General features: G+C 43.9%; 1 protein-coding gene across 1 annotated transcript in view; it reads left to right on the top strand.

The window, feature by feature from the left end:
• Positions 1–17,002, top strand: part of GFUS (GDP-L-fucose synthase) — a 153,532-nt gene that overhangs the window by 95,505 nt on the left and 41,025 nt on the right. The window contains exons 5-7 of the mRNA XM_069621769.1: positions 4,573–4,646; positions 5,778–5,911; positions 13,773–13,837. Coding sequence (XP_069477870.1) covers positions 4,573–4,646; positions 5,778–5,911; positions 13,773–13,837 — 273 coding nt within the window. The remainder of the gene's footprint in view (positions 1–4,572; positions 4,647–5,777; positions 5,912–13,772; positions 13,838–17,002) is intronic.

Below are 17,002 nucleotides of genomic sequence, written 5' to 3'. Positions count from 1 at the left end.
GATTTTAGACCTCTAACATCATTACTGCTCACATTCCCCTCTTGAGATAAGCCTGGCTGCTCAACACGCTACCAAAACTGTGTAGTACAGACTTCTACCAAAGGTTGGTTTGCTTACACCTGTAGTCATAGTTGTGTGTAGTGTTGGTGTTGCATACAAACTCAAACTTTGCCTAACTGTTGCGGTGCACAGGAATCTATGCCAGACTGCTTCCAGTAGGAGATCCAAATTAGGGAAGATGAAGACCTCTGCGTAGCAGACCACTTCAGGACACGCCATGGGATTGATGCAGTGTTGCAACAGGAAGGGGGGTGGGGGGGTGGGCGGCGAAGTCATGGCCAAGTGGTGACTGGCGATCTTCTGGCGCCGAACAAAGGAGCAAGCTCAGCCCAGCTTCCTTTTGGAGTGAGATGGCTGAAGATGCAGGCAACTTGTGGCACAAGCTGAAGATCTGCCATGGCCTGCTCGGTACAGTGACGGCTGCAATGAGGTAGCCCAAGAGAGATGGTCAGTTCAGTAACACTTCCGAAGGCTCAGTAGTCGCGGATCCCAGAGCAAGGGTTAGGACTGTGTATTCACACCAGTCCAGAGGTCGATGCACCAACAAAGGCCTTCTTGAAATCTAGATGGAGGAGAAAGGCTTCACCGAGGCCACACTGTTGTCGAAGCTAGTCAGCTGCATGGGTCGTCAGCGGGCTGCTCTTCCAAAATGATCTGCCAAACGGTCACAAGAGTACTCTTATACAACAGGTTGGAAGCAAGCCCACCAGTAGTAAGGATCTGAACTATTCAAACAGCCATTGGCTATCAAATTGTGGGTAGCCACTGATCGCTGCACCTGCCCAGCAACAGACCCGCTGGCACCAAAGATGTGGATTGAAATTACAGTCCCTGCTCCCTTCTGAGACACACACATGCACAAACTCGCCCAGGAAAAGAATTTCCGTACAAGGCATTTCCTGACCTGAGAACGCATGAAGGCTAAAGAGCAAGCGCAAAACCTTGCGGCATGGCCATCTTAGGGTGGTAGACACCTTTTTAATAGCCATTTTCACAAAATAGAAAAGTGCATGAGTAAAATAACACAAACAGTAACGATATGATGGCTGCCACCAGCTTTTCTTTGGCACATTGTAAAAGTAACCAAAAAGCTATTATATAAAACGATATAAGGATTCACCTTAGAGACCTAGTCTCACAGTACTCAAGTCTTGGGGGCTAGTCAGTGTCCTAATAAAAATGTGCAAAACAGGCAAGGGAAGTTAAATTACTTGCTTCCAGGAAAGGGTGTCCCAAATGGTGCAAAGATTTTTTTTTTCTAACAATTCCCATGAGAAGCCATTGCATTTAATGCCCACTGTGTGGTCCCTTTCTATTGTAAAACATTCCACCACTCTGCCCAATCACCCTACCCCACTCAACCTTCATTTCCACGAATGGCATGTGATTACCCAATAATGTCTTCTCTTACAGCTTAACACTAATGTAATTGTTAGGGAGATTTATCATTTATGCGTCATCCCCTCTCCTAGTGAGACCCCAGCACTTTTTGCTGATCTTCTGCACCCCTTTCTTTCAATCCTGAATGAGTGAGGCCTTTTTCCACTCACTCATGTGAGCTCTGTCTTTTGGAACTCTATTCTTTGTATTCTACCTGTACTATGGAGCCTGTCTACCTCATAGCTCTTAAAAGCATCTGTGTTTTTACTACTGCAGCACACAGCTCTTTATGGGGTAGTGTTTCGGGAGACCCTCAGGGTTCTCTTTAAGATTATTTTTCTATATACCTTCGCATAACTACAGTTCTTAAGGCTAGAGAGATACTTAGTATCTCTCCCAAAACTCTCTAGTCTGAGAGATGGGCACACACCACCTTCAGTGGAGTGCCAAAAGGATACCCAGTATCCCCCTTCTCTCTACTCCTGTGACGTTTTAGTCACATAGACAATCTCCTAGTTATGGCTGGTGGCAGTGGATGTGTTCCAACTATTGTCGTTTTTATACCGCAGACTGTCCATAGCCTCGGTATTGCACAATAGGGGCACCCAAGTACCAACTACGAGCATCCACAGCTGCGGAACACCAATACCAGGGGACCTGCTGCCCATTTCGAGTGAATCATCATGGAAAGGCCGAAACAGTCCGAATCTTTGCTGAATCTGTAAGGACAATCCAGAGGGCCGATCAAATTCGTCCACACCCCTCACCACAGTGTGGAACTGCAGGAAGCGAAGAAGGTTGACCTGGCGATCCGTGTCCTTTGTTGGTGCTGCAGAAAAGGTGCCAAAACCGCAGAGTGTACCAAGAAGTTGCTGAAAGTCGCCCCACAGGTCCTCCCTCGAGACTGCTGCTGAGAGATCCCGTTTATTGTCCTGCCTTCAGTCAATAAACCAAGGAATCCGGAGGTCCAGTCCAGAGCTGCAACATTGCGGAACATCCAGCAGAAACATTTTTTTTTCTAACCTTAGGTACTGTAGGGCAGAAGGTATTGCTTATCTGATGCCAAGAAGTCGCTCCAGAGCATTGGAGTGCACCTATAGGTGTCAAGGGCCACCCCCTCTTTCCTCCGACTCAAGCCACTGCTTGTGGCCCTTCGAGTTCTTTACAAGGTCTCCCTTGTTAGTTCACTTGCTGCTTCTAGAACACTAGAGACTGGAAGAAATCCTCTGGAACTCTTTGTATTCTACTGCTTGTCGAGACCTTGAGCCCTCTCCGAACTGCCGTTAGCTAGGGTTGCGTTCTTGGACTTAAAAGACTTGCTGTGTGAAGAAACCATTTCTAGAACCAAGCTAATGTTAAACTATTTTCCTTCCTTAAAGTGACTTTATTATATGTGTTTACAGAGTAAATGTATTGTCGTATAAACTGTTAAAACCAGCAGGTGCGCGCAGTAACCGATAATATGATAACATGGTCTTTTCCCTTTCTAACACAAATGTAACCACAAAAGTGAAAGTGTCCTTTGGAGTGAATTCCGAAGTGTTCTAGTGTAAACGTCTAAAGTATTGATTCTGGTGTAAATCTAATAAATTATAAGTGTAAGTTTCTTTGGGGTGCATGTCTAACTAAGGTTCAGTGTACTTGCCTACAACTTCCTTTTTAAGATGAGCCTAACTGCTCTGCCACTCTACCAAGGTCCTGAGTTAGTACAGACTGATACTAAGATCTACAAACTACTGGGATAGCGTACTAAAGCCTAACTACCAGTAGCACTTTAGGAAAACCTCCCTAACCGTAATAATCCTACGTTACACTCTCATCCTCTCTTGCTATAAGAAAGCGTTATTTAAAGGAAGAGCCTTCCACAGTGAAGGCTGTCAAGCAATGCAGAATTGTTGTGGGAATTTCTGCAAGGGTGGAGCTGTGGTCAAATTCTACAGAGCAAACCAATCTGTGAAAGAATTGTGTAACCTACCGGCCATCAAGAAACCTGGGAGACCAATAAGAACTTTACTTGAGGCACCCTGGCACAGAAGGGGAGAAAAGTGTGTGGGTGTGGGGCTGTTGGAATCCGGGTGTGTTGACACAAGGGCTGCTCTCCTATCCACACTCCTCCCTTTCCACGACTCCTTTGTGACTGGTGTCAAGGATATATGCACCTCACCTCCTCTTTGTGGATCTGTGTTCCAGGCTTTCTTTGCCTTGGCACATTCCTTCTCCGGTCCTTTTGGAGTGTTTTAAAGCCAGAATCGTTTTTGCACTCTCCCTTTCTAGCTATTGTTTGAGTTTCTTAATACTAGGATGTCCCTTCTGTTCTCAGATCACCTTTGGCACCCCTTTGTATTTTTGTGTCCCTCCAGTGCACTATTGGCCTATGCCATTCAAACAATGGAAACTGAAAAAATAGGTTGGAGTAGGAATGGGGGAGTAATCCCTTTCCCCCTTAACTCAAACCTCTTCCATGCCCGAAGTGTACAGATAGATGGGGGACACCTTCCCAATGTCCAACTTCTGACACACCATCCTCATTTCACATCTATCCTCACACTTGCTTCCCTCCCCTCAAGATGCTTTACCACCCCTGCCCCATAAACCCCTTCATGACTCCCCACTACTCCTAAACCATTTACTTCTCGCATTATTCCAGCTAGCAGTGTCCTGCAGCCCGAAATAGAAATTAAATGTAGCATGTAGCAATTTGGACAGTAGACCTTTATCATCACTGCTGCCATGTTGCTTCAAGCAACCATTGTATGCTTTATTTATGTTGCCTCTCGTCACAAGGAAGACTGTAACCACCCCATTCTCGCCTCCTGTATAGAAACTTGCATAGTCGCTCACCCCACTAGTCTGTCTTAATACCTGTGTCTGATGTACCTCTTCAGTGGCTCCAGGTCTGCCATCCGTCCTTTTTAATGTGTCCTTTATATGGAAGTGCAATAACGGACAATGTTTAAAAAAAGAATTGCTCTGTTTGGACATTGTGTACTCGCAGCTGCGCCTCCTGTGAGATACGATCCTAGTATCCATTCCCTGTTCTACCAGTGCCCTCTCCAACGTCCCTTTGTATGTGTAACTGCTGACAACATTGCCTAGGAACTGAATTTGATTTTTTTTTTTCTCCCATTGTAGATTCACAATGGACCGCCCCATGAGTCTAACTTTGGATACTCCTATGCCAAAAGAATGATTGATGTACAGAACAGGTATTTTCATAGGAACACGTGTGGGTCTGTGCTTTTCGAAGGGGTAGGATGTGCAAAAGGGAAAGGCACTACTGACAATTATAGGAATTCATGTGATGAGGGATAGTGAAGCAGGACAGGTGTCTTTCTCTTCGTGCACAGTCCTTTGGCATGAACAACAAAAGCCACACGTTAAAATGTAGGTGGGATTACCTACCGAAGCTCCACTTGCTGTAATAACTATTGCTGCATACAAATCCGAGCCTCCCATCCGCATTAAATTATTGCTGTGGCAAACTTGTATCGGACATCCCAAATCTCAAACACATGATTTATTGTCAAAATACTGCCTGTTAATTATTTATTTTTTAAATAGAAAATCCATTTTTGGAGTCTGGACATGCATATAATACAATAGTGGTTCACTCTGCTACTGACCCCTGAGAACTAAGTTATAGAATGATCAGTATTGGCCCTTTAGTGCATTATATAGAAAAGCAGGTGAGCATGTAGGCTTTTTAGAGGGCCACGTTATCATTCCCTTCAGGGGTCAAATTTCAGATTTGCCGAGGGTGGGCGACCTAAACATTTTGGGTGCCGATAGAAAATTTGCACAATTCCGACTCCTTATGTAGTATTTCTGGAAAAATATGCAAGATAAATGCATCATGCAGCATTCCTGGAATATTGCATGATGTAAATGCATCAAAATGCCATAAGTAGATGGACTGGAAAACATGACTGAATTTCAATTGCCTGTTCTTACCATTACTGCCTAACTCATAATGTTCCCAACCATCATGCATCAAGTATGCTTGTGGGGCACTACCCATGTCCTGGTACCACATTTTCTTTTATGCAGCACTTCATGCCGACTTCGTACAATTTAATGGTACTCCATTCATTGCTCTCTGAAGCATTAAGAGTTGACTTTGTCTCTCCTGAGTTTCGAGCCGATGGCTGTAGGTTGCACAGACCCAGATGTCTGGCTCGGGGGCATAAGCCAGCTTACCTGCTGTGAATTATTTTTACATCGTTTCTACTCCCAACAACCCAAACCTATTTCATTCTCGTGTTTAGGTGGTGTTTGTTCTAATTGCCATCTCGCTCACTCCTTGATACCTCTTCCAAATGTAATGTCCCCCACTTCAGGGCATACTTTCAACAGCATGGCTGCAAGTTCACCTCTGTGATACCCACCAATGTTTTCGGACCCCATGATAACTTCAACATTGAGGATGGACACGTCCTTCCAGGGCTCATCCACAAAGTGTACCAGGCAAAAAGTGAGTATCTGGTGGTGGTGGTGAATTGGGAACTTAATTGGTGCCTCACTTTCAGCCTGACCAGTATATAGGAGAGGGAACGCACAGTCAAGAAAGGCACTTGTTCATACATTGATTAACCTCTTAGATGCCTATTTTACGAGATAAAAAGGTCTGTCTTAATCCCAAGTTTCACAATGTGGCACCCACTCGCATGAAACCTGGGGTACTGAGTCTCAAGTCAAGATTATGGACCACTGAGTAGAATGATGGGTGGCGGCTGGTTATTCTTGATATATTTATGGGGGCATCAACATTTACCATGAATGTGTAAAGAGTGTTGGAAGGCAGTCCCAACAAAGTGGGGGATAGAGAGCCTTGTCTGATAAATATTTAAAATAATGGGTTACAATGGTGCATTTTCCAGCACACTTTGTAAGAAAGTGGGTAAAACGCCACAGTTTCAAATTTGGTTTGCAGGGAAACTCGGATATTCAACTAGTTAGATCAGTACAGTGAACAGGGGCATTTTATAGCAGTTTTATGATGCCTTTGTCCACAATATATGCCAGTATTCTTCCAGTGTTGAAAACCATGTTCGTGCTTGAAGGTCCCAAACAGATCCATGTGCCGACATATGCCAGTATTACCACGTAACACTGGTAATGTTTTCTGTGCCCAAAATCCCAGTGAAAATGCCATGTCACCGTAAGAAAACATGTCAATACTGGCAGCACCAATGTAGGCCATTATTTTGCCCCTCTCTGCTCATTCCTTTACTCACACATTCCCCTAGTGACTAGCACGTCTACCTTACACGCGTGTCATGTCTCCAGGCTGCATACACTTAACACATGAACCCACATACACTCTGCACTCACCAACCTGCGCATATATATATATATATATATATATATATATATATATATGCGGACACAGCATCTTGAATGCATACACACATTTAAAAGGCTTGTCCTTCAGGCGTGAAGCAGGGGAAACTTTCGATCAAAACTCTTCCCTGAGTCCTAGCTCCTTGCTTAGGCATGGAGGACTAGCTACTCATGGACGATTCCTGTTTAATCACGCCTGTATCATTTTTTCAATTGCCATTGTGCGGTACCCAAGCCAGTGGACCATTCAGGGGGAAGGAAAACTCCCAAAGCATTGAAAGGATCATTGGCCATGCACAGCTGAAGTAGTCCACACAAGTTTATCCACAAAATAGCTGACCAGGGAGTACTCCCTCAAGAGCATGCTGAAGCTGAGGGATCAGTTGGGATTTCACTGGTCTGGCTTCGATTTGTCCATAATGGGTTGTGGCCATTATAGCCCATTTTGGGGGAGCCACCACTAAAGGGTGTGATGTGCGCATTAATGTAGAGTGAAGATAAGTGTCCCAAGTTGATGGAGCAATGTAATCGCTGCTATGAATTTGAACAGTCCATTGCACTTGTCTAGATGGTTAAGGAGAGCTTTGGGGACATGGTGGAAAGTGATATTCTGATGAGTTTAAGTCTTTTAATTTGTTGCTTTCTTTTTTTGAAACTTTTATATTTCATGGTCAGAAAACATTAACTTTTCCCATAGGGGTGAGATCATAACATACAAAAATCCTAATTGATATGACATGTATTTCATGCTAGCAGCATCCACAAAACAAGGCCTCATCGTATCACCCTGTACCATATGAATCTCCACATACCGTTCCATTAACTAAATCGGACGTATTGTCTGTATGATGCAGTACCAGTTTAAATGTGGGTTGTTCTTACAATATTCCAGAAAAGGGGACCAGATTCAAATGTATTTTGAGAACATCCCCTCCAATTGCAGTGATTTATTTATTATTGGTTTTTTCTTTTGCTAGAATTCCCTATACTTTGCTCCACCACATGTTAAGCACAGACGCATTGGTCTTTCCAATATCTAGCCAGTACTAATCTGGCTGCTGAGAGCAAATGTGGTATTAAGCTCACAGTTACGCTTGTGCTTTGGTAAACCTCTTATGCTGAATCCCCCCCAAACTATTACCACCGGGTTCATGGGCAGAGAAATTCCAAATATATAATTTATTTTGCACAAGATCTCCTTCCAATCCTTTAGATCTGGGGCAAGACCACCACATGTGATGCAATGTCCCTGGCAAAATTTCTAAAGAGTAGGCAAGAGTAATTTATGAATCTGGACTGGATTAAAATCACTGGAAATTCACTTTATATAAGCATTCCGTACTGGAGATGCACTTGGAAGGTTATTTGCCCTTCTCCATTTGTTGTTCCAAGAGACATTGTCAAGTCGGCATTTTTTTATTTTGCCCCTATTTCTAGATTGTTCGGTTTAATATTGGTTTATTTGGTAATGTGCACCAAACCCATGGGTAACTGGGCGCAGCAAATACAAGGATACTTAAAGCTTAGTTACAACATGGAATAAGTACAATGTAGACTGCAGAAATGCAGGTAAGTACAGTACACAGTAAGTTACAAACATGCATAGGTCAGGTACATAAGTATAAATTGCAGAATATCCAAGGGATCATGTATCCTTAGCGAAGCCAGTTTAGGGTATTTCGTCTGGAGCTGAAGTAAGACTGGTCAGTTCTGAGGGCAGGCAGTAATGCGTTCCAAGATTGTGCGGCTTTCACTGAGAAGCTGCTTGCTCCCGATTTGGTTAGCTTAAATCTGGGTATCTCCAAGCAATGGGAGTTGGCCACTCTGGAAGGGCGAGTCGTGGTTCTTCTAATTATTCTATCTGTGAGGAATAGGGGTGGGGGCTGCATTGTTAAGGCATTTGAAGGTGAGTGAGACCGTTTTGAGTAGAATCCGGTCACTGATCTTTAGCCACTGGTTGTCTCTTCAAATGTTGGAAATGTGCTCTTTGCTAGGGTTTTTTAGGGCAGTTCTCAGGGCATTATTTTGTTGTTTGTATTTTTTTGAGGATATGTTTGTTAGCTCCTAGGTATATTTTATTTACCAAGGCCGTATCCTTGTCAAAATTGTCCGAAAGGGGAATGAGGATCTGGGTGTCATTAGCATAATTGGTGTAGGTGACCCCCAGTCTGTTCAATTTATCGAATAGGGGCTTGGTAAGTATGTTATACATAGTGGGCGAGAAACAAGATCCTTGTGGAACACCAAAGGTGGTCTGAATCGGATCTGCTGAGGGGGAGAAGACTCTTATAGTTCTGTTTTCTAAGAATGACTGGACCCAGGCCATTGCATCACTCGCGGTGGGCAGCCGACGCTAGGTTTTTGCACAAGACTGAGTGGTCCACCTTATCGAAGGCCGTCGACAAATCGAGAGGTAGTAGCATGGCAATTTTGCTTTTGGCCTTGACCTTGTCTAGTTGAGTTTTTAGATCAATTAACGCCGTTTCCGTGCGGTGTTGTGGTCCGAAACTAGATTGGCGGGAGCCTAGTAGGTGGTTTGCTTCCAGGTGGTTCTGAATTTGCAAATACGCTACCCTGTCAATTATTTTAAGCATAAAGGGAACTGTGATGATAGGTCTGTAGTTTGTAGGGATAGATGGGTCCACAGTTTGTTTTTTGAGGCGATTTAGAACCCAGGACTCTTTTTGAAGCTCCTTGGGACAGTGTTGGTCTTGAAGGAGGCATTGATTTTTTTGCGATGAAAGGTGCTAAGTCTCTTGCAGCATCTTTGATTACTTGGGCAGGGCAATCGTCACCCTGGCAGTTGGATGGCTTCAGAGATAGGATAATTTTCTTTGTTTCCTGGATAGAGACTTTAGTGAAACTGAAAGGTATTCGTAGCTTCAGTAGGGGTGGTAACTTGTTCCTCAGTGGGGAGCAAGGAGGCTTTTTTATTAGCAATTTGGATTTGGAAAGATGTTAATTTGTTAAGGCATTCTGAATGCTGGTGCCCCATTGTTTGTCCTTCGGTGCATTGTCAAAGGCGGGAATGGGGGATTCTGGTTGTGGAGGATCACGAAAAGCTCTTTAGTATTGGAGCTGGCCTTGGATATTCGTTCATTGAAGAGGTATTTTTTTTTGGTGCGGATAATGTCTGTCTTGTATTTACCGGTGAACTGAGTCAGTTGTGATTTTTTTTCCATCCGTAGGGGAGTGACGCCAGAGGGAATGTAATTTTCTTTTCTGAAGTCTTAACTCTTTGAGGTGGGGTGCAAACCAGGCATTGAGGTGAGCCTTCTGTTTACTTTTACGAAGTTTAACTGGCGCAATGATATCGAGGGCCTTGATCATTGTCTTGTTAAAGACCTCCACGAAGAGGTTAGGACCAGAGTTGCTTGATGGAGAGTTGAGGGATGGGAGGAGATGAGGTAGTAATTTGTCAGAGGTCATGTTTTTTATTTCTTTGCATTTGGTGGGAAGGGGTGGTGCCATGACAGTAACTTTAGGTGTTTATCTATTGCTAAGGAAAGGTCAATCAGATGGTTGTCTGTCCACAGTTGTGAGGTTATTTTAGTGATGGAGGTGGTGCGGTTCAGGTCAGCTACCCAGTCAAGGGTCCTTGCTTTAACATGGGTAGGGACGAGGACTTTTTGGATGAGTCCTTGATCTGAAAGGATAGTTGCTATAGACTGAGCATGTCCTCCCGGTCGTTAAATCCCAAGTTGAAGTTGCCCAGCATTAATATCTGCAAGGACTCTTTTTTTTTTTTATATTGTTGACTAGTAGACTGGATAAGTCCTCCTCAAAGGTGCCAATGAGTCCAGGAGGTCTATATATCGGGTAGATAGTGTACGGTTACTAGATATGGGTAGTTTGGCTATAAGCATTTCACATGACTTAAGAGGTGGTGGAGTGAAGAGTCTTAAGGCGAGGTTGGTTTTTGCTATGCTAGCTAGGCCACCCCATCTGGCATTGGGTCTGTCCACTCTGAGTATCTGATAGTCATCTGTTATAGCTAGCAGCCTCACTGGGCTTACTTGTGCAGGCGGGGTACCAAGTGTCTGACCCAGACAGGCTCTGGGTCCACGAGACACTGGAGAGGTCACCCCTCCTGGAGATCACTATGGCAGCCTCTCTCCTTGACGGGAAGTTGTATGGCAGAGTTCACCAGTAGACGCTGCCATCTTCAGCAAGGTGCGACGGCAGTCCCTGTCTGACCAGGGCCTGATCCCTTAGCTGCTCGGACCACGCTGAGGCTACCCAACCGTGCATGCACCTCTGAACCATTTATCATTTTTTAACCTGCCATGTGAGGTTCACTGAGCGAAGCAGAGGAAGCTACCTAGTGGTCCTCCACTAAGCTACGTCCCCAGACTTCTAATGTTTGAATGGTTTGTAGGTTGTCTAAATTGAAACATCAATTGTAATCCTAACCGCAAATGAAGAAACCGATTTAGGCAGTCATTGTTACTTATCCAAAAATATTCTAAAACTATGCGACGCGAGCAGGTTGAGTCTGCGAATGAAGTGCTATATAAATAGAATTTAGTTATTCACAAAGCAAGCATCTATGTGGAGGTCCTGCTGTTGGAGACCTGGTGGTTCATGAGGTCTACTATGGAGTCGAATATCCATTCCTGATATTGCCAGGCTAACCTATTAAAGAGCATCTCTGCTCATCTGACTTTTTTCTCCTACTCTCCGGCTTGGACTCCAGCTCTCCTTCTTTCCTAATCGCCCTCAATCTCTCTCTGCCTTTGGCACTGTAAACCACTCCATCCGTCTAAACAGTCTCCACGATACCCTTGCATCACGGACAGGGCACTGGCATGGATTACCTCTTTCAGACCTCCCAATTACAAACTGGTCCTTTTCTCTTCTCCACCACACTCTACCCGTGCCGTCCCTGAGGGCTCCATCCAACGCCTAGCCTCTTCGTATGTCCCTGGCCTACCTTATCTCCACTCCTTTCCAGAATTCTGCAGACGATGCACAACTCTCCTTCAAGCTGCCATCCTCTACCTCCTCCCTCATTCCTGACTGCTATTCAGGCATTGGTGCTCTGCCAAAGGTCTCTGCCTTAATGCCAGTAAAACAGAAAGCCTTCTCATTGGGACACCTGCTCCTTGTCCCCCCACCCCGGTTCTTCTCTCCGGCCTGACTCCTTGGGCCCCCTTCCTTCACCCACCTGTGTTGCAGAAAACATTGGGATCATCTTTGATTCCTATCTCTCCTCACATCATGGACCTTGCCAAGAAGTCCAACTTTCAGCAGCACCTTCTCATGGGCATTCTACCTTTCCTCACCTTCCCCCAGAAGCTCAACATCCTCCCTTTCCCCTGGCACTTGCTACCTTGTCCAGCCCAACACTTCCTCACCCACCTTCCCTGGGACACCCTATTCTCGCACTTCTGCCCCCCATCCCCTGCGACCTTGTCAAGCACTTGCATCGTAGGGTTGTTGTTGTTCTACTGTACTGAGTCCCATGTCCCCCTCCCCTGTCACCCCACGCCTTGGTCTTGTGGCACCTAGAAACACTTGCTTATAGGCAGCATACAAATGTCCAAATAAAATTAAAATACAAAAAATGTAGCAAGTTAAGTATTTTTAAGTGGGCAAACATCTGCTTGCAGATAAAGAAAATCAATCCAACATTTCCTAGCCGTCTTAACCAGGAAAACCTTTCCTGGTTTAGAACACAGCCTGCCACCTTCCGACCACTCGCTGTACACTTTTAGTGTGCTTTTCTTAACCTCTTCCTGTCAAACGGCCTCTATGGCTGAAATTGCATGTGCACTCTTTTGCATAACTCCTTTTGCGTGCAGGTTTCACCCCTCTACTTTGTGGAGCTGGCACACTGACAGGCCTGGACATCAGGATAAGGCTGTAGAGTCTTTCAGTGGAGTTGCTGTGGTGACTTTTGTTTCCTTCTCTCCAAAATGCTAAAAAGGTCACATCAGTTAAGTGATGGTCTTTGTGCATGCTTGTCTGAGGCTGTCAAATCTCCAGACTTTCCTGGCACCTGCAGCTGTGACATTACCAGGATGATTGGGCATCCCAGAAAATCCGCTAAGGAAGAAGTCCTAAGTTAGAACTCTTGCCTCCCATGCACAACCAAAATACTGTAAATAGTCAAAAACAATCTTGTTAACAGGAATGGATTTAAAATTACAATTTATCATCAAAAACAGTGATTCAAAGACACTTGTAAATTAGGATTCTTTCAGGTCAAATTCGATCAAACAATCATTTAATACTATGGTCAAAATGAGAAATTCAGAGCTCGACGCGGCTAGATGCACCTCTAAAGATGAGGGATGACAGATGGTAATCCCGGAGAATTCCACAATCACCAAGGCTTATCAGGAGCCTGATGCTACCATGTCCAGAGTGAACAGGAATCTGGGTAGGTTATGGGGTCAGTGTTTACCTTGGTCATGAAGCATCTGCACTTTGAGTCCCGTCCAAGACGATACCATTAAAGCAGGAGTAACTTGGCATGAAGCGCTTTATAAAACAAAGTTAGAACAATATGTAGTAGCACATGGGCTCCGTGAGACGAGCAGCTGTTAGCAGTCGGTTACTTGGAGAGATGGCTGCATTCCATTAAGAAAGTTCCTGTCCCTGAAAGCTCAATTGAATGTGTTGATCTTCTGTGGGGAACATGGGCATTGCTCTTTCGCCATGCATGAATACTCCTCATATGGCCCTCCAGATGTTTTTGACTAACTCCCATTTTCTCTATCCAGCAGTGCCAGTTGAGAAGGATCATGGGAGTTGTAGTAGAAAATATCTGGAGGGCTGCAAAATGTCTAACCATGAATTTTAATTGTCATATATTTCAATTCACAAATTGAAACCACTTTTCAGTTATTTGCAACTCTACAAAGCCAGAAACTGTTCTCTGAAAGCACTATATAGAAAACTAGCTCTCGTCAAAGGGACCCTGATGAATTGACATTTTTTGTGCATATTTGTAAATGTGTATCAAATGTTGTCTTATTGGTCTGCAGAAAACAGCACTGCACTTTCCATCTGGGGTACAGGGAAACCTAGAAGACAGTTCATCTACTCCTTGGTAAGCATGTTTAATTCTCTATCTTTTCTCTTTATATAACGCAAATTCAGTTTCTTCATTCACTATTAATTTTCTGGTTTGCAAATCTCTAGTCCTTACTATCTTCCCTTTTACACAAATCGGATTCCTTGACATTCTCGAGTGACATTGGAATACTCTCCCTAAACCAATCTGCTTTTGTGACCTGTTGAAAAGATGCAGGATTGTGACTGATTCTATTAAACAAAGGGTGCAGGCACTCAAAAGTAACAAGAATTGTGTGAGAGTACGTATGTACGCACAAGCCATTGCGAGATGGCCTTTTTCTCCAGCAACTTGCTCTCTTTTGTGATCTTGGGTTAAATAAAAATTGCCTTGTGGACGTGGGAGATGGGTTGTGCAATTGTTGCCATTTGCTCTTTTGCTTCCACCTATTGCAGAGGCGCAACTCAGTGGTTTACGTGAGTATACATTTATTTTTTAAAGAGATTTTCAAAGCTTCTCAAGCAGAATTTCTAGCTCCAGGCAGCACAAGGACATTGATATCAACATCTGATAGGATCATGTCTGATAGAGTACACTTTAAATTAAATAAAGAATTAGACGAAAGGATTGCCTCGATATTAAAATCATTACAATCCTTAGAAATGTAGAGCAACATAGTTAATTATATTATAAGCCCAAAATCGATGAAAATGGGGACATGGGTATAATCCACTCCTTGAAGCAAGTGATGGCTGGGGTACAAATAATTTCATCAAAGGCTTTAAGGAGAGGTGTCAGAGCTTTGTCATTGATGGACATAGATTAAATTCCAACTCAGTTGGTTCTAAAAAGAGCAATAAATAAATGGGATGAAAGCTGGGGTATTGATGATCTACAGAGATTGAAGATTGAAAACTCGGGTAACAGCATACATCCCCGCTATGAAACTGGCCTTTATGTAAGAAAATTCCCTTCTGCTGTGTACAGGCAATGGCACATGAAATTCAGATTGAATTGCCTTCCCGCACTTGCAATTGTTGGACTGTAATTGAATATTCTGCCTCAACTGATTTGACTGCACTGGATTGGCAAATCAGAGTCAAATACTTTGAATCTAATGTTCACTCAACTGAAAATGTTAATGGTTCATTTTTATGGAATAGACTTATGACAAGCACACAGATCTTGAATTTAGGCTTTGATAAATTTTTTCAAACACAAATTTGAACAAATATCTATTGTCTTGCTGCAAGGAGATGCTCTTACGTGAAGTAGTGTAAATCAGAATTCATGTAGTCGATTGGCATTTTAACGTGTTTGTTGTGTTTCTAATTTTAGATGATCTTTAACTCTTCAGTTTTGAATTTTAAATATTTGTATGAATTCTTTTAAGGTCTGTCAAATTTGTATTTCTAATTGAAACTGTTGTGTAAGGTATTTGTTATACTATATATGCAACAATACAGAATCTAATCATACCTGGTCTCATTTATAAGCACCATCCATTACATTCATATGCAGAGCCCATTCCTGGATAGGACTGACCACTACTTTCAGAAATTATGTAATAGGAACTGTTAGGCAGGATTGTATGCATTACCCTGTGGGAGACTGCACCAACATTGTCCTCTTGGCAACAGTTCACCCAACCTTTGCTATAAGCATGTACTACACAAGTTGATAGTGACTGAGCAGCCAGGCTTATCTCAAGAGGGGTCAATGTGAGCTGTAGGGTTGTAACATAGACTTTCACAGTGACAAGTATCCAAATAACACTTACACTCAAGGTTTCTTGATTAAACAATTATTTATTAAACAGTCAGTTTGAATAAGCCTTCTTTAGAAGGGAGCAAATATGTAACACTTCAATATACTTCAAAATACACACTGTTTCCACAAATTAGTAGATACCCATTTGGGATGGCACACATAGACTTCCTACACCCTGAGGTGACTTCAATAACTAGGACACACAGTGGGCATTGATGTATCACTGGTACATTTAGAGCAATACTGAGTTTGGTGGAAAAGGATAGGGAATGAAACCATGTAAGAATGCATGACTTTTTGGAGGGACAGATCAACACACAAAGTCAGAGGTTAGAAGTCTACAGGGAGCCTGGACAGCCAATGTCACTTGAGCAAATTCTAGGAGAGCTGAGGCACTTCTTGAAGGGAAGTAAAAAGTCTTGCAGTGTTTTTTGAGAGCCTTGTAGAAAATAAAATCCCTTTTGGGCCACATGCTTGGAGGCTTGTGGAGGGCAAAGCTGCAGGCAACTCTGCAAAAGCTAACAAATGCAAGTCACAACTGAGAGCAAGCAAGTTACACAGCAAGAGGTAAGTACCCATTAGTTTACAATACCTTAGGTCTGAAGAAATTGGTTCCAGCTGGCTTCTGTTCCTGTTGTAGTATGGCAGATTCTGTTGTTCCTGGGCCTCGTCATGGGTACAGGAGGATGTCTGGGAACTCCTGCACTACGATTCGAAGGTCAGCGGCAGCAATGGGCAAAGATCAGTTTCAGCTTCTCAGGAATGGTACCACTGTGGTTCTCGGATACCCTGTGGGCTTTCCTTTCTTCTGGGTGCCAGCACTCCGTTGAGGTGGCTGAGGCTTGGTTAGTCCTGCTTCGAGGGAGTCCAGTGGATCTTCCCTGAGCTCGGGTCCGACTTAAAAACGATGCACTAGAGTCTGGTGTTCCGCTCCCTGGCACTCGGTTCCTGCAGTAGCAAATTGAAGTACAGCCAGCAACAAGATTTCCAGAGGAGTTTGTCTTGGGGTTCGATTGGTCCCACCAACCCAAGGGAAGAAGTCGTCCTTTGCAGGGCTTCTCTAGTCGAGGCGAATTGGGAGCTTCAGCACTGCAGCAGGGCTTCACCGGGCAAACCAACGGTCCATGAGTTTCAGCAAGCGTCTCTTCCAAGTTCTTCTTTGGATTCCTTCGTCCAGTGGTAGACTCTGTCTAAAATAACTCTCCTTTTATGCAGGTTTCTCCCATTTATTTGCAGCCTAGCTGTCACACACACAGCAGGGTGGGTGCATTCCTGTAACCAAGGAGACTAAGCACAGGGAGTTTCGGGCACCTCACTCGCTTCCTGCCCTGCCAGACACGCTGGAGCCAGAGGCGGGTTTCACCAGTGAACCCTGCTGAAGACCAAACAAAGGGACCAAACCTGGTTTGGCGCGCAGAGTAAATCTCAAGA

The sequence above is a fragment of the Ambystoma mexicanum genome, chromosome 5q (assembly GCF_040938575.1).
Source record: "Ambystoma mexicanum isolate Mex_15411 chromosome 5q, UKY_AmexF1_1, whole genome shotgun sequence".
Taxonomy (NCBI): domain Eukaryota; kingdom Metazoa; phylum Chordata; class Amphibia; order Caudata; family Ambystomatidae; genus Ambystoma; species Ambystoma mexicanum.
This window is presented reverse-complemented; position numbering and strand designations above follow the sequence as displayed.